This window comes from Equus quagga, chromosome 3 (assembly GCF_021613505.1).
Source record: "Equus quagga isolate Etosha38 chromosome 3, UCLA_HA_Equagga_1.0, whole genome shotgun sequence".
In the NCBI taxonomy this organism is placed as follows: Eukaryota; Metazoa; Chordata; class Mammalia; order Perissodactyla; family Equidae; genus Equus; species Equus quagga.
The window spans coordinates 50,880,994-50,900,145 of record NC_060269.1 but is presented as its reverse complement, the minus strand read 5'-3'; the positions used below and the strand labels follow the sequence as shown (position 1 = coordinate 50,900,145).

The 19,152-nt window shown below is 38.8% G+C and overlaps 1 protein-coding gene across 3 annotated transcripts in view; it reads right to left on the bottom strand.

The window, feature by feature from the left end:
* The window catches only part of KLHL2 (kelch like family member 2), a 107,844-nt gene that overhangs the window by 72,882 nt on the left and 15,810 nt on the right, over positions 1-19,152 (bottom strand). For 2 of the 3 annotated variants that reach the window (XM_046656721.1, XM_046656720.1), the window contains exons 3-4: positions 12,165-12,271; positions 3,484-3,605 (exon numbers count right to left, since the gene is read on the bottom strand). In XM_046656721.1, the coding sequence (XP_046512677.1) occupies positions 3,484-3,605; positions 12,165-12,271 (229 nt within the window). The remainder of the gene's footprint in view (positions 1-3,483; positions 3,606-12,164; positions 12,272-19,152) is intronic. The other variant, XM_046656722.1, reaches the window with a different exon arrangement.

Below are 19,152 nucleotides of genomic sequence, written 5' to 3'. Positions count from 1 at the left end.
CTGAAAGTGTATGAAAAACATGCATACATGCTTATGTGTACTTTAGTTGGGAAAGGTTCTACAGTTTTTCATCAGATTCTCAAAGGAGACCATGACCCCAGAAAAGTTTAAAAACATACTTTATGGTAGCTTTTGGCCTTATTTTCTGTTTCCAGATTTATAAAGTTTATAAAATTTGATTTGAAACTCTAAACACAAGTCAAATTTAACTTACTCAACAGGAACAACAAAAAAGTTCAATTAAAAGCACGGTGAAGGTAAGATATGTATTCTCCTTTTATTTCTCTTTAAAATATATATATAAATTGATGCGGCTCAAATTATTCCCCAACCTTGCTACAAATAAAAACAAATACCCAAACTCACAACTAAAGTTTAAAAACTTAAACAAAAAAAACAACACTAAAAAAATAAATCAATAAATCAGGGAAACCTTCCACAGCCAAAAATTAAAGCCCTATTACTTGTGTAATACAGTAGCAACTGCTCCTCCTTCGGAGTTAATTTTTCAAATTACCTCATTCCCTCATTCTGATCCAAAGTTAACAACCTTCCCTTCAAATAGCTATTACATATTTCTTAAATTTATGTATTAAGAAGACTGCATGGTATCACAGAAGGGACCCTAAACTAGGAATCAAGGAAACCAGGCTTATGGTCCTGTTCTTTCACCAAATGACTCTAAGACAGCTGGACCTCAGCCTTCTACGGCACTATGATTCTACATAAAAACATGCAATCCCAAAGAAAAGACTAAGACGCCTGCTATCCTAAAATTGTACTTTATTACTAAAACAGAAACTGACAAAAGGGAGGTGCACCTGACAAGAGATTTGACTTGATTTGATTTCTAGATCTAATAAGAAAATATACCTACAACATTTGAATTACAGAAAGTTCTGTCCCCAGAGTCAGCACTCTCAATGCAGATAGACTCAGAGCAGGGCTTCCAGTTGGGACCATTTAAAACTTCAGTTTAGGGGCCGGCCCGGTGGTGCAGCAGTTAAGTTAGCACATTCCGCTTCTCAGCGGCCTGGGGTTCGCTGGTTCAGAACCCGGGAGCAGGCATGGCACCACTTGACAATAAGCCATGCTGTGGTAGGCATCCCACACATAAAGCAGAGGAAGATGGGCATGGATGTTAGCTCAGGGCCAGTCTTCCTCAGCAAAAAGAGAAGGATTGGGAGTAGTTAGCTCAGGGTTAATCTTCCTCAAAAAAAAAAAAAAACTTTAGCTTAACATTAATAAGAAGACTACATACCTCTACCATACCGTTCCTTTCCTTAAGGTAAATAGCACTTACAAGGAAGATTTAACAAAGAATAGACAGACAAAAATACACAAAATAGAGGAAAGGGCAGTTTGGTGTATCTTGATAGATAAACCCTTATTTTGTATTTCATTGAAAAACATTTGTATGGAAAAGGTAGCTTATTTTAATCGACTTTATTTCCAAATCACCTTTTCTAAAACAAGGATTTTTCAATGGACCATAAAATAAGGCTTTACATACCAAGATATTCCTTTATTAAAGAGACATCCCTCTTCCAAAAACACTATACCAAAGTTAAGCATTTAATAAGTCTGCCAAACACAACTCTTTGAATGCATTCCTCTAAGAGCTGAGCAAAATACACAAAAGGCAAATTACCATGGCAAGAGGTTTTATGAAAGGCTGTAATGACTAATATTTCAGGACTGGAACGTGATCGTTATTAAAGGAAACATGAGAGGCATTCTCTCAGTTCCTCATAGGCGAATGTGTCCAAGAACCAGTGCAAACAACACTCAGTGCTGAATTCACACAGTCTGGTCTCTTAGGCCTAAATCATCTTTTGCAATTTTCCCCATCTGACACATTGCGTGTATCAAAGAAAACAATCAGTAATTCACTTGCTGAAGATCAGATATAGGGCAAAATGAGGCCCATTTGCCTCAAATGAATAAAACAAAGGAGCAAAAAGAAACCCAAGATACAGTCTTGTTGAAAACAATGCCCCAGAATCCAGCAAATAGCCCAACTGCACAGAAAGGACCAGAGCGAGATGACATGTCAGTACTGTTATCTCATGACATGTACCAAACACTGTCTTCCATGTTAAAAAAATGTTCACCTAGCATCTGATTCACACCTTTATACACAATTTCCATATCAACTAAGGTTTTTCAAACGCCTTATCTCATAAACGGGACTTCCACGCAAAGATTACCGAGGCCATCCGGGAAAGATCACCAGGAGGCCTTATCACTGCCAATATTTCAGATTTAATAATGGCATGTCTTAAGTTAAAATGCAAAGACTTCAGTCTCCAAATTCAAATATTTTGTATCATATTTCAAGTAATTACCAGGGACAAAAGATTGAACCCATAATTTCCTACTTGGGTGCAAGCAGAACTTAGATACTATTTCTTAAGAAGTTAATCCTAACTCATTCTGTTGTCCTCAAAACACAGTTTACCTTTTGGAAGGAGTACAAATAAATACAAACTTTTAGATGGCAATTTGGCATATCTATCAAAAATTAAAACATGCATGTATCCTTTGATCCACAAAGGACATTTTAAAGAATCTACCCCATAAAATTTTTGGATGCAAATATAAAAATGCTCGTTCACTGCAACACTTTTGTAAAGGTGAAAAATCACATGTGCTGACTAACGTAAGAGATACCACACAAAAGAATGAGCTGGATCCATATGCACTGACATGTAAAGAACTTCAAGACACCTTGTTCAGTGAGAAAAGCAAATTGCAGAACAACAGGTATAGTAAAAATATATTATGTCATGAAAACTGTGTGTGTGTGTGTGTGTGCGTGTGTGTGCGTGTGTGTAACTGCATAGAAGATGGTCTGAAAAGATTCACATCAAACAGATAGCAGAGGATACCCTCTGGGGAAGGAGAGTGGATCAAACGAGTGTGGGATGGGGTGGGCAGAAAGGGAAGGGCAGTTTTAAAGAGGGACTTTCACTTTCTACTCCATATACTGTGCATCTGTACCATTTAAACATTTACATCATACATACAAAACATTTGTTCTTTATACAAAGTAAGGAAGAAGTAATGTCAAATTTTAGCTAAACTCCAGAATCACTTAGAGAGGATGCTGAAACAGTAAAAGAAGTAAAGGCTCTTGGCAGTCAAAAACATCCTTTGTAGACTTCAGCCTTCAAGAGAATAAAGAAAAATGTGGGCAGCATCAATCAGTAGTTATAAATGAATATGACAGTGTTTTCACAAAAGAACAAGCAACATTCACAGAACTAAAGGATTTGTATCTTAGAACTTTAAGAATATAAAAGATACTGAAATCAGAAACATTATTAAAAAGATATAATCATTCCAAATGTCTCTTGGAAATGCAGTTTTAACAACGAATTCTAGCACTTTGGTACAAAATGTATACTGTGTGGGTATGCTTTTTTGAGTTGAAAAACTGACATGTATAACGAGCTAAATGGTATGAGTGTTTGCTCTTACCTGTACATTTTCTTCTGTAACCTGAATTTCTGCAGTGTAAACATAATCAATTAGCATCCTCAGGGTCCAGCCGTCTACCTCTTTTATTCGAACTCTCTTTGCTCGGCTCTCACTCATCTCACCTAAAACACAAAGAAGAAAGAGTGACGCTACAGCAAGACACTGCTGAGGAAATACCAACGCCAAGACAGACTGATCACTTTTCTTGCCACTCACTCTATTCAGTAGGCAAATGATCGCCACTTTTTGCAGGTCTGAAACATTCTCCTACCTCCCCTAAAAGCTTACCTGAGCAAACCATAAAACGAACTTTTGTTACCCCTTAGACCTGAAAATCACATCAACAATGAACATGCCACATGTCCAACTGCATTAACTACAATACCTGTGGCATTACAGGTTCAGTGTCCAACGCTGTCCATGCTTTTTTTGGGGGTCCATGCTTTTGAGAAGTTTGTTTCCTTTGGGGATTTCTACTCCAGATTAAATAGTCAAAATGTTACCCCTTCTCACTAAGAACAATGAGCACTTGCTGCAAAGGCCCCATCTGATTAGCAGCATTCATTCAACAAGCACATCAGTGCCTGCCATGGGCAGGTGTGGCCTGCGCTGGACACAGAGGCTCTGCCCTCAGGGGGAGGACACGATCCTCTTTCAAGCAAAAATTAGAACACAAGTTACCCAAGATGCTGAGGGAATGCAAGACAAAAGAGGGATCAAAAAGAATTAGGCAAAGACAAAGGCTTGAACAGTGATCTTCTAGCCCAGTTCCATTCCTATTTGTCATCCGCTCCTGTTTGCCAGCCCCGGGAACTTCATGCTCCAGTCATTTCCATACCAGCATTTACTACTAAACCCAGATACTCTTTCACATCACTGCCTGCTAAAAAGTGGTACGAGACTTCCCTTCTAATACCCATTGAACCAATGAAGCATTCAGGAATCACAAATAAGATCCTCTCTTGTAGAAAGAAACAGGGAAGCAGAAAAGAGAAGGGATGGCCCCTAAACCAAGGAGATGTGGGGAAAGCCAGAAGTAGGTTTGAGCACTCACATGTGGACAACAGAAAATGACCCAAGATATAGCGAGACATAAGCAATCAAATGGTGGGAAAAGAAAACTTCAATGAAAAACAACTATAGTCTAAAAATAATGTTGTACACGATGAGACAATTTAGGAAAAAGGTTTGGTCCTGGAATTCATTAGGTGTTAGAGATAAAAGCATCATCAGCATGAAGAACAATGCTGCCACCCCTCACCTTTACCTTAATCCAGCATCTCCTGTTAGAATAACAACACAATGACCTCAAGATGTCTTGAAAGTTAATTTCTTTTTCAGAAGAAGTGAACTGTCAGCAATTGTAAACTATCAGAAAAGCCTATGGGAATCTATAATTACACAAATATCCTTTGCAAACACAAACCTTGGGAGGAGAGAAATACTAATAGCGATGTACATTTAACTGCATGCTTCCCTGGAGATGATCTCTGACAAGATCTCAGAAAGAAGCTCTTTTCCCTTTAAGAGCTGAAATTGCTCAAAAACTACCCTGCTACTTCCCAGGGGGAAAAACATCCATCAGAACTACAAGGGAAGAGAGATAGTTAATAAGAAAGAGGTATTACATACGCCTATGTAGCAAGAAGACAGGACTGAGTTACACGTCTGCTGCCTTAGCACGTTTTTCTCCTCCCCTTAAAGGAGATGGGAAAAATGGAGGGCCAAGGAACACGGAAATATAATTCTCCATCTGCAAATAAGGCACCTCCCTCTAACCTACTGTCTTCCTGCAGCTTGTAGACAGATGGAATCTGTATCATCGGGAATTCTTCTGTGCCCAAAGTGAAGCACTTGGACTTGGACTTTAGACAAAGGCCACACCTAATTCATCTACAGGGCCCCTGTGATGTGCGAAGCCCTGCAGGGTCTGGGGCCACACAAGCATAAAGCCATGAACTTAGTTCTCAAGGACTGAATTCACCCTTTAGGACTTAGGCTTAGCTTAGACAAATACCAGTCTGACTTTGATTTACATATATGACTGAAAAATAATTAGTCCTCTGCCAAGCAGTTTTTAATATTATAGTTTTTAAGGTATTGCTGCTATAAGAGACACTTTGCTAATTCATATATTCATATGTGTCTTTTTTTTTTTTTTGAGGAAGATTAGCCCTGAGCTAATATCCACGGCCAATCCTCCTCTTTTTGCTGAGGAAGCCTGGCCCTGAGCTAACATCTGTGACCATCTCCCTCCATTTTATATGTGGGACACCTGCCACAGCACAGCTTGACAAGCTGTGCATAGGTCCGTGCCCAGGATCCGAACCAGCAAACTCCAGGCCACCAAAGCAGAGCATGCAAACTTAACCACTATGACACTGGGCTGGCCTCTCCTTATGTGTCATTTTTAATATTAACTACACCTCTCCCAAAAAATTGTATCTAGCTACTTTCAACAAATCCAATCTCTATCATATACTGCTTTAGAAACGTTTTAATCTTTATTTTTCATATTAATTTACAAAAGCAGCAACAAAAACAAATAGGTTGCCACAGATTGCAGTAATAGTTGAAAAATTCCAAAAACTACCTAAGAAACAAAACACATACTAAAGACAGATGTAAAGTTATTTAGATCTAATTCTAGTTTTTACATATTACCTTAGTTATGGCCCTTTACTGTGTTTATAGATGAAATCCTTAATCAGTATGGTTTTATGAGATTTACTTTTGATAATGCATTTTTAAAAGATATCCAATGATACTGTACAGAGTGTATCTTGTATCATTTTTAACTTCCCATAGTCTATCTCCGGATGAGAGTATTTTGTTTCTGTGTTTTGATCATGCAGAACTCTAAAGCTATACTAGGATATTCACACAAACATCATCACTAAAAACTTGAGAGTCGTCTTTGACTCTCTCCTCTTCCTTATGCACCCATCTCATCATTCACTAAAACCTGCAAAATTAACCCAAATAGATCTCAAATCAACCCCCTCACCTCCTCTCCATCCTTTCTGCCACTGTGCCAGTGGGGCTCCCATCATCTCTTGCCAACACCACCACAGCAACCTCCTAACTCTTTCCCTCTCTCTAGGACGGACTCCATGGCACTCAAAAGCCTTCAGCTGCTCCTGGTCCAGGCATGCAAGCCCCTTCCATGTCCTGCCCCTGCTTCGCTATCCAACCTCCTCTCTCTCTCTCACTTCTAGTCTTAAAACACATCAATAAGGAACTTTTTGTAGTTTTCCCACACACACCAAGCAATTTCCTACTTTGATGCCTTTGTTGGGCTTTGTCCTCTTTGTCTCCCCAAGCCCTCATTCCCCAGGCTAACCCACACCATGAAAAATCTACACATACTTCAAGACTCAGCTGGAACCTCTCCAGGCAGCCTTACCTATTGGTGACCCAAGGCTGGGTTAGGCTCTCATCCTGGGTACGCTTGGGTACGTCCTGCAAATCCATCCTGTCATAATAATACCTAGTTCTCCCCACCTGGATTCTTGAGCTCCCTGGGAGAAAAGATGATGTCTTTCTTACCTCTGTTTCCCACCATGCCCCACATATGGTAGATACCCAATAAATATTTGTTGGATGAATGAATGACTAGAAGAATGAAAAGTAAAACAAGAGCCAATTTAAAATGCAGCACCTTTACTTAACATAATTAATAACACTTAAATTAGTCCTAAATGTGGGTATTCCAGCTAAGAAGGATCTTCGTCAACAAACATTTATTGAACATCCACCAAACACTGCAAGCCGAGCTAAGTACTTTCAGTAATGAACACTGCACCATGTCTACTTTTTGTTGAGAAAAGAAATGAATTATTCCTAATTGTAAAAGCTTACAGACATATGTATACATAGAAACATTTCCATCTCAAGGACCTTTAGTCAGCACCCAGCACAAACTGGTGACTTTATCTACTCTGAAGTTCTAAAAAGTAAATAGGCTTAAGAGGGCAAACCCTAAGATCCATTTCAATTAAAAAATCCTATGATTCTAATTTGTTATTGTTTAGCATATAAAAATATGAGGGAAAAAACATAAAAGTATAATACAGAAGCTTTTACTATGCTGAAATCCTAAGAAGCGAATGACAAATTTACAATTTCATTTATTAAATAAATTTTATTCCATTACTCCACTTGACATGAACTCCGTATGACAAGTTCCACTTATTATCTACTCTAATCATTATTGCCCTTTTGTTCCTTATTAGTCTTGGGTTCAAAGAAGCTACCGACACCCAGGTATTTTCCTTCTAGCAAGAGGAGCCAGATGCCCCTGCCAGCCACTCTCTATGGTGGTCATGATATATAACTGCCCAATTCTACAACTAATCTAAGCCTAATGTGGTAACTGCATTCCCCTGCCAGTTTTGGTCTAGTCTGAGTAACTTCTGGAAAGGGTCTCCTAGCTCCTAAAAGAGAGAAAAAAAGAAAGATGTCCACTCTGGTGGGCGTCTTGTGTTCACGTGAGGAAGGAACCTTAGGATAAAATTTTTATTGAGGACAGCAGGAGGAGAGACAGAAGGAAGCGGATCCCTAATGAAATTCTCAAGCTGCAGATCTGATCACGCATGCTGCCCAGCCTACTTTCCAGTAATGAGAGAATACATTTCCTTACTATTTAAATCAGTTTAAGTGGAGTTTTCTTTTCTGTGAAGACTAAAACATTCTTAGGTTCTTTATGCACAATACCCTATTTAATTTTCTTCACAGCAGTCAGTAATATCAGAAATCATCTTTTCTTTACGTTTACTCTGTCTGACCTTTCCTCTTTTCCTCAATGAGAATCATAAGAACAGAGACTTGCCTGTCTTGTTCATCTCTATGGTCTCCAAAGCCTAAGATAATGCCTAGTACACAGATGATGCTCAATAAATATTCCTTGATGAATGAAAGCATGACTCTTAGACAAATATAACCAAACAACTTTTAAAAAATCTCCCTTATCATTCAAATAATAATCGATCTTTTGCTATTCTAATTTGCCTTACTGAATCATGTCTAATACGACAAAAGAAATTATAAAAAAAAGATACAAATAAAAATTCAATATTTCCCACTAGATTTGATGCCTGTGGCATCAAACAAGTCTCAAATGTATTTGTAAGAGAAACAGCTTTCTAAATGTCACATTTGTAACAAACAAGTAACTTAGAAACACAAGAACCCAATTTGATATATTCTTTCTTAAGTAACAGTTAAACAACCCCGCCTTGCTCTAAACAGGCCCACACCTCACAAAGTAAGAACTTGTGACTATTACAGAATTGCTTTTCACCTTCCTGCTTAACCCAAATACTTGGAACTATGATGAGTAACAATTCTCTTTTAGGTGATACAATTTGAATGAAAAATTCACCTACAGTTTATGGTAGATTAAAAACAAGGGGCAAAAAAGCACATCTGCATACTCCTCATTTCCTAAGAGGTGAGTCACAGAAAACAAAAGAAGAGTAGGGTAACGCCCTGTGACACCACAAGCACTTCTGATCATCCACTGAACACAAGAAGATAAATAGACAACAGTGTAGGAGGGGACGGAAGCAGGCAAAGGTCTACCTGTTGGCCTCACTATATTTTTTATAATAGAGTTTAACAGGGCTTCAAACCAAGAAAACAGATAAACACTGGACTCATATTCTAGCAAATCTTAAATGAATGTACATACACTAAACCACCTACACCAATTTCCGTATCTTCCTTCCCTCATCTCTGCCAAAATGTTGACTATTCAGCGGACTCAAAATAAGAAGACATACAAAGATTGCCAGAAAGGTAAATAGCTATTGCTGAAGAACCATAAAAGGCTAGCCTAATAAGCATATGAAAAGATGCTCAACAACATTAGTCATTAGGGAAGTGCAAAGTAAAACTACAAGAGATGCCATTTCACACCCATTAGAATGACTACAATTGAAAAAAAAAAAAAGAGAGCAACAAGTTGACAAGATGTGGAGAAATAGGAAACCTCATACATCGCTGATAGGAATGGAAAATGATGCAGACACTTTGGAAAACAGCATAGCAGTTTTTTATAAAGTTAATTATAAATTTACCACAGCAATGACCCAGCAATTCTACTTCTACATATCTACCCCCGTGAGAAATGAAGACATCTGTCCACACAAAGAACTGCACAGGAATGTTCGCAGCAGCAGTATTCCTACTACTCCAACATTAGAAAAAACCCCAAATGTCCATCAACTAGTGAATGGATAGTCAAAATGAGGCATATTCATACAACAGAATCTATTTAGCAATAAAAAGGAACAAACTGATGATACATACCATGACACGGATGAATCTCAAAAACGTTATGTGGGAATAAAAATGTTCTAAAATTGATTTATGGTAATGGCACTCAGTAAATTTACAAATTATTGAACCCTACACTTGAAATGGGTAAATTTTATGTAAAATATGCTTCAATAGAGTTGTAAAAAAACACAACTGAGGTACTCAATTCACATTTTATATGTGCCAGAAATTAACATAGTATCCCTACTTTGCATCTACGTTAGCACACAGCAATCTAAAATTTGACCAAGTACTCTCAGGCAGACACAGGTTGAACTGTAAGACGTACCCACCCACCAGTTAACTGAGATACACTAGAAATACTCATAGAATCAAAATGTCTTCAGGGCCTCATTCCCACCATTAGGCAAAGCTCACATATTCATAAATTGCCTGTCAGCTAAAACATGAAAAGTTGAGAACCATTAGACAAAAAAAAAAAAAGAGGGAAACTGAAATGTAGTTTAGATTACAAAGGAAACAGAAGAAAGACAAAAATATAATAAGATCTCCCGTCTCTAGCATCTATGTCTCTGGATGTCTAAGGCTTAGGGAGTTGGGAGACTCTACGTATTGCCTTTTGAGGGGAAACGAAACTAACCTTGATCTTGTAGTTTTATGTTAATCCCTTTATTTTTGTAACTGTGGAAAATATTTTTTAAAAAGTCTAGTCTAAGATTTTCTCAATCTTTTATTCTTACAGAATACAGAGCAAAGGCATTTAGGAAAAGTAAAAAATAACAATGATGGAGACCATACTTCTTACTGCCAACATTAACTGAGCACTTTCTATGTACCAAGTAAAGTGCTAAGAAATTCACACATATATGATCTCATTTAATCTTTATAAAAATCCTAGAAAGTAATATGATCGTGCCCATTTTCCAGAAAGGGAAACTGATGAAGCCCAGACTGATAAAGTTACTGATGACCCCAAAGGTCCAGTAATTCCAACAAGTAAGTGGCAATAGCAGTGTCATCTGAAGGAAGGCCACTTACAGGAGACAACACTTTACTAGGGAATTCCTAAATAAGGCCAACACATCCCAGACTGAACCCTCCTCTTACAAGCCTAGAGATTCTGTTCAAGAAGGTGTCCACGAGTAATAAATAAGACATAAACCAAGAGACTGAAGTGAACCCCAGACATAAAAATTTGACTAGTCCCCCTTCAATAGTACTGACTTTTAAAATCAGCCTCAGGTAAAGGTCCCCTCCAAAATCACTTCCCCAACTTGGCTCACAGCCCCTCTGCTATCCTTCTCACATTCCTGATTATTTAACTCAGTTCAGTAACAGCAAGACCGCAATAGGCTGAGAAAGTGAGGTGGCCTCTAGACTCCTCTCCCCAGAATACCAAGCCCATTCTCTCCACAAGGCCTTCTGCGCTCGTCTTCATGTGTGAAAACCTTTATATCCATTAGGTCTCAGGAAACGTGAGACTGCCTCCTCTCAATGCTGCCCGTCACAGTCCTCATCATCGGTATCACTGCACTGGGCACACAGATCTTCCATACACTGTACGTATTTAAAGTGTGCACATCTCACCTCCCCAGGGACTCCATAAGCTATTGGGTGAGAAGCTTATTTACGCTGTTTTTGCATTCCTTGAAGCATCTAGTAAAATGTTAGGAAATACTTAATAGTTTCTAAAGTATGAATAGCTTTGTATTTGTGCTTTTTTGTATAACTACATTTGTATTTATATGTATTTTCTTTGCCTTACCAATACTCTAAGATTATAAGCTCACTGTTGAAACAGATAATAACTTCATTTCTTCATACAGTACTATATGTTTAAATTTTTTTTTTTTTAAAGAATGAGGTTAAAGACTTCAAGTGTGGCAGGCACAAATTACTTTTTTTCCAGAAGTACTAAACTCATTCTACATATTTTTACACTTGCCTGAGTACCCACATTATTTTCTTATATTCCCAAATCAAAGGACATTAAATAAACCTCTCTTTGATCACTGTAAACACTGGATGAAGTAAATGTGAAAATCATTTGAAAAAATGTAAAATACAGTAAAAGTACTTTTCTTTTGCCAAATAATAAAATGCCAAAAGCTGTTATAAATGGCAAGAAAGTAAACTAAGCTAATATATGTAAATATGAATGTAAAGGGGGAAAACTAAGCATAAAATTCCAACTATGTGTATGCAATGTACACACCCACACAACATAATTACATCAAAAACCAAAGATGAGGAGGAATTTGGAACAAAGCTAGAGGATTTCCTTCCATTTTGATGCTTAATTTCATAAAAGTAAAATGTTAATAAGAAAAGAAAATATGGAAAGACAAGTCCAGATCTGTATACATTTAAAAAACATCCATAACTAAAATATTTCATACCTGTAAACATGGCATGAAAATAAGGACTACAGGCGGCCAGCACCACTCTATGAGCAGAGATTTCCATGTCTTCAGCCACAATCGTGACATCACACAGCAAATTTTGACTGTTTACAAAGCAGAGAAAAAATTTTAATGATACCAATAATAAATGTACTAAACATCCTATACAAAAATATTACAGTAAAAGCCCACTTTTCTGAAATTGAGACTTACTAATATAGTTATGACAAAGGCCCAACATGCCGTGGGCCCTCACTCAAATTCTTGCCTTTGTTTAACAGAGAAATATTTCCAAACTCGATTACTGATTTCTCAACTGATAGGAAATTACTGGCAGCAAACCATCAATGGAACTGTATAATGGGAAGTAGTTTGAATGAAGAACAGCATCAGCAGAAGTGGCAGATGGCAGTCTGACATTGAGAGAAAGACAAAATAAAACATATGTAGGAACCTAAATTGGGTCAGAGTATCCAAAAAACAGATATTTAACATGACCCTGGGTCACCAAGCAAAGGTAAAATTATATTCAATTACCCCTGCTGCTTAAAAGGCAATTGGGCATCTGAAACTTAATCAGATCGTTTTACCAATGCAAAATATCTCATTCCTCAAGGCCAAAAACTATTACCACATATAAAATTTAAAAAGCATTTTGTTACCTTAAAACAAACATTATTCAGCAAACATAATTATACCTTAAATTCTAAAATATCCACTTCATTCAAAAACATGTGGTGAACACTTTTTACATGCTATATAAGCTGCTAGATGAGACACTCCAACTAAATAAGAATGTCACAGAATATCTTCTTGGCAAAGAAGGTTGCTGATACTTATTCCAAAACAAGCAAGACTCCCACTCTAAAACCGAGCTTACTGGTAGTCATGTCATTAATGACTAAAATAGGTATGGTGAAACCAAGTCCTTTCCACACCTCAAATATCCGAGAACTGAATTTATGTGCACAGTGTACACAAGTCAGAACAGGCTTCCCATTTCCTACAAGGGTGGCCTGCCTGCTTCTGCAATTTTCTAGCAGCTTACAAGCAACATTTTCCCGTGAGTTTAACCAAATCCTTGAAGTTTTCCACTTTTCCGCACTGCTTACAAACTGTTTCTGTGGAGTTCACAGCAAAACTTTTGAAGATCCAACTGGCATCTATTTTCCCTCCAGTCTAGGAGAAACAGTGAGAAAAAGGAGTACAACAGCACTGGTGACAATGGCATCCCAGGGCCTCGCTGAGGTGAGCCTGTTATGCCCTTTAGATGGAAGCATGGCTCATGGGTAGTGCCGATTTAATGGCTCACGATGCTGTGTGAGACACCAGGCAGGTCCCACATTAGAATCATAAAAGGTGGCACAATGTCACTTATTTGTGATTCCTCCAAATCAGTGTGGAAAACTGACAGAGTCTACTGACTGCTCTGAGAATATACAACCACTCTGCAATTCTATGAATTCCATGGGTTCCCAAATCATCAGGGTAGGAAAAGTCAGTGGGGTTTTCAGGAGGGGACTATGCAAGAGCTTTACCTGCATGTATTATCTCCTTTAGACCCCAGCACAATCTCATGAGGTGTTATTAAGATCTTTACCCCCCAAATGTATATAGCTAGGGAAGCCAAGGCTAAGGATGAATAACCAGCCTAGAGCCCCCACTAATGGCAATGCCAGGATTCAAATCCATGGAGTCCAGCTCCAGAGCCTCTTAACTACTACACAAAACCACCTAAAGCTGTGTGGTTTTAAGATTCATTAAGGCTTGAATAAAATAGGGAATAGAAAGTATAAATTATAAATAACACCAATTTATTATCTGACAAACTATATAATAGAAACTATTTTTAAAGTTCTATTTATAGTTTATAAAAGGCCCAGTTTTAGTGGGTATTTAGCACTAGCTCTACAAGAATATTTAGAAAAATCAAATTCAACCAAACCCTTCAAGATCATCTCTGTCCTTAAAGAGACTAGAGGAAAGGAATAACAACGCAAAGATTGCAGGATACAATGTAAAGACGCTATGGGAATAGGGCATCCAAATCACACTGGGAGTCAGAACAGGCTTCCTGCAGCTGCTGACCTGAAGCTGAGTTCTAAAAACAAGGAGGCATTAGCTGGATGGAGAAGGGGCACGAGAACTCCACACAGAGAGAACACTATGTGCTGTTGCGTGGAGGCTGAAGCTGCAAAGCACAATGAGGAGCTGTGGAACAAGAAGAGCAGTGAGAGAGGAATGAGAGAGAGGGAGAGAGAGAGAAGGGCATGAGCGAAGGAGAGGAGGGAGGTGGGACAGGGGTCAGCAGAGCTGCTCACAGTCTCTCCAGAATAGGGCCATCCGGGTTTTCCTCCTGTGACCAGAGAACCTGGACACAGTCAAACGTGAGTCAAGTGCATCCTTATGCCTATCTTCCTGTTGTCAGTAATCCTTCTTAGTGCTCTAGTTTCAAAATGGAACTTAAGTGGAATTACACTTGAATACCTCGAAATCACGTAATTAATTATCTTCAGCTTCAATTACAATTACTCATTGATCCAAACGTTCTAGCATAACACCTGCTGGTTGTCACTGACATAATTAGCTCAGCTTTACTGGCTTATTAGTTGATTAGTTAACTAATAAGGTAAAAACAGCACAAACTAGTATGCAGCCACACCTTGGGTTGGATCACATGTAGTCTATGGGCCACATTACAAATCAAGGACATATTTAGCTTTAATGTTCAATTTTTTATCTTTCTGTCTCCAGCAAGAATATATTTTAAAACAGCACTCAAGGACTAGAGGAAGCTGACCAGCCTTCTTTTCTTTCAGCCAGCATGTGTCTACTGAGTCTGGCCCTTCCCTCTTTCCAAATATGCAAGCTCACAAGAGGCTGGATGACTTTTGGGTGAAGAGGAGAAGGTTATAAATGAAAAGCCTGGCAATAAAAATAAGAGAGACTTGTTTTAGCAGCTCATACCCAGAGTCTACAGGTGAGTTTCTGAGTTTATGCTCCTATTATTTGAAATCTAATAAGGCAATGGTCTGTAGAAGGAAAGGGATTCCAGAATAAGGAGATAAAGAAAGTCGCCATTTAGCAAAATTTGCATTTATTCATTCATTCATGAAATACCTAGAGTGGCTACTGTGTGCCAAGCACTACGTCATTTACCACAATAAAGAAGATAATGTCTGTGATAGTAAGGAGTTTACAGTCGAGTGGGAGAAACAGACAAGCTAACAGGTAATTACAAAATGAACCTATGACTATTTTGATGGGGCAGGTGTGGGGTGTTTGAGAACAACACACAAGAGAGGCCAAGACCAACCTTATGGAAGCTTTGGAAAGGAGGTCGCTTCCAACCTCAAATCTGGAAAACAGGAGTCACACAGGCCTTATGTAAAACTCAGCGGCACAGGAAGAGGAAAAGCACTCCATCCCCTAAATGAACCAGCATCATGAACACTGGTTCTTCTCTGGTAAAAAACTGCTCTGAAAACCAAGGGAACATGCCTGACCACATCAAGATACACTTTGGTCTTCCAATATAAAATGAATGAATTCCTAAGACTAGAAAAACCTATCACTACTGTGTACATATCTTCTTAAAGTAAAATGTGCCATCAGGCTCTGAGATACCAAAAATAATTAGTAGTCACACGAAACACAAATTTACTTTCTAGTGGGAGTGGGCGTGGTGGGGAGATTACATGGCATCTGCCCACCTTTCTTCCTCAGGTGCCAGGGAAAATCTGGAGGCACTTCCTGCCACAGGGAGAGGAATCGGAGTAACAGCCAAGGTGCCAGGCTGGTGAGAGGAGCTGTTAGCCAGAGTTCACGGGGCAAACACAAACCACAGCCTAGGAATGTGCCCAGAGTCATCTTTGGAACAGCACCAGGTGTCAGGACAAAGAAACAAAGACAGACATAAAAGAAACGAGGCAAGAGGTCAGAAGCCAAGGAAATCAAAAACTGGACGGGAAGCAGAGGGTGAGCCAGACGTGGTGTTGCTGTTCACTGAGTATGAGCTACCTGGCATGCAGGCAGGTGGGGTAGGGAGATGAGATATTTTCAAGGTGAAAGGCTTCCTGATTGCTGACTTAAATTAGTCATATTTAACTAAATTTAATATAACTGACAATGCCATTTAACAGACAAGGCAGATGCCACCTGGCTAAAATGTCAGTAATCTTGAAGAACAACAGAACTCTGTGACAAGTGTCACTGCTGTCTTCCTTCTTAAGACCATGATGGCTTGAATTTGAATTTCTGTGGCAGTTAAGCACAGGGAAAACCTACATGTTGGGTTTAATAAGATTCACCACCACAATAAGAGTCCTGAAAAACAGCACAGTCTCCTCAACAGATTTGCACCCGCTGAGATTTTCAAAGAGGAAGTAGGAAGCGGTGACAGTCAACTTAGAAAGTCATAGGAAAACCTACTACAGTGATTTAGAAACTGCTTTAAACTAGTAAAGGGTCCCGGAAAGAGAATCTACCATTCTTTCCAGATAGAATTGAGATAGCAGAATGACAGTGAAAAATGACAAAACAGAGCCACAAGAAGACATGGGGGAAGGCATGTTTCTGAAAGCGTATCTGTAGGGAAGGGAATGTGTCTAGATTCAAGGACTTGCAAGAACACTTGGTCACAGTTGAGAGGAGAAGATGAAAAGAATAATTAGAAATACAGTGAAAGAAGATATTAGGGCCAGAGAAAGGGTGGTGGGGAGGGGGCAGGGTAGAGAGATGAGGAAGTTAAAGGATTTCAGAGGGGACACAGTACTGCAGAGGTGAGTTTCTGAACACGAGGGTGAAAAGCTTGACTACCTGGTAAAAAATGGAGAATTGATACAAAGGAAACTTCTCCATTAAAAGTTTTTTTGAAAAAAAACCTGGTAAAATAAATCACCAGGTAGATACTCTCAGCTATAATAATTTAAAAGAAATACACCAAAGTCAGATTTTCTGATCTGAGAGGGGCTACTGAAGGCAAACTGTGAAGCACTGTGGTGTCTCACACAGGGGAGGTATTCAGAAATGTGGCGAAAGAGAAGAAACCAAAGTTGGTTAGTCATTTACCACCATCCATTCGTCACATCTTTTGAAATGTTTAATGATTCTACCCATGCTCAATAAACACCACTTAAAAAGAGATCCATCACAAATGCTTAAGGAACACTGTAGAAGATTACCAGTTAAATTGAGACTGTAAGCTTCAAAATCGCTCTTAAATTTTCTAAATAAAACAGTCAGCTTGATTTGGGGGCTCTTCCCAATTGCTCTGTCCTTCAAGGAATGTTTTATATTCAACTCTAGTGCAACATGAAAGCAAATGAACCTGACAATGGTTTATTATAGAAAAATATATATACTAGACACATTAGAGCAACAAGAAAATTCACATCCTATGTAATTTCCTAAAAATCTCTTTTAAAAGCAGGGATATAAAGCTATGAAGAAACAGGCAGATTCACTTAAGGGTGTTGTTTAATTCACTTGCCATCTAAGCAACAAAGTACAAATAACAAAAGAAGAGCTACAACTCAAATGTTTCACCGAGGCACAACAGATAATGTAATCTTAGTGGTGAACGAGGTCCACAAAGTCTGAAAGTCCTGGGGGACATGCCATAAGCACTCCTTTGAGAGAGAGCCGCAGGCTCTTTTGTTTAAATTACCTTCTGGAATGTAAGAACTGCTCTTACAGCTGAATGATTAAATATTTAGGACTTTGGGATGATATATAGGTGAACATCTAAATTGCTTCATATGACTTATCCCTGCTGAAAACTTTCAACTCCTGATATAACTTAAGGCTCAAAATGATCTTCCTTCTAAACAAATAAGAGGTTAGTCCCCACTAACACTCACTGAAATTTTTAAAGCTCAAGTACAGCCTTAACCCATATTCTAGAAAATAGAAGTTTTGGGTTTCTTTTTTTAACTTAAAGGCAAAATGCTACCTTTTGATAGTTCCTTTTTTGGTCATCTCAAAAAGCTCACAGTCTAATGTTTTCAATAATACTGCGTCTGGAATTTACTCTGCTTCTTCATCTCCTCCAGAAACCCAATACAGTGTGCTGCACATAACAAGCACTCGGTTTGATTTTGAATATGTCAGTGTTTTGAAAAACCCTCCCCCCTCCAACCCAGGCTTGGGAAGTTTAAACAGAGACGTGTTGCTGTACTTGACCTGTCCTTTCACTACACTGCCAGGTTGTTCCTCTGACATCATTAATCTTACAATGCTGCTCCTCTTCTCAAAAGCCTTCGCTGACTCCCACTGCCCACAGGATTAAGTCCAACTTCACCGTGTTATTTAAACCTGCCACAATTCTGTCCTTCTCTCACTTCCTAACCTTTCTCTACACACTCCCCAGCATGAACTCTTTTTTTTTTTAAATTGAGGTAACATTGGTTTATAACGTTATATAAATTTTAGGTGTACATCATTGTCTTTCGACTTCTGTATAGACTGAATCGTGTTCATCACCAAAAGTCTAGTTACCACCTGTCACCTTACACATGTGCCCCTTTACCCCTTTCGCTCTCCCCTCCTGAACTCTTGATTTACTTTATCCAACAGGTTATGTTTATCCCCTCCCTAGTTTGTGCAATTATCCAGAACAGGAACGGCCTCTCCCCTCCCATCCTTCGTATGAATCCTACTGCGTGCACCCCGTCAGGCCCAGCTGAAACCACCTCCATGGACAGTTGTGGCTTTCTCCTGTGGGGATCCTCTTCAGTACCCACATTTTGCACACAACCTTCCACCAGCTCATCCTCTTGTCTGTTCATCTCCTGCAGCAGTCTAGACCCCCAAAGGGCACAGGCCAAGTCTGATACTGCTTTTGGCTCCCACACAGCCTTTTGGGCACACTGGCTGATTTCAAAGGAGAACCAAGTGCTTACAAATGCTTGTTTAATACATTGCTTAGAAGTGACTACAGGGTTTTTAAACCAAATAATTTTAAGTTATTCAAGCTCATACTGGG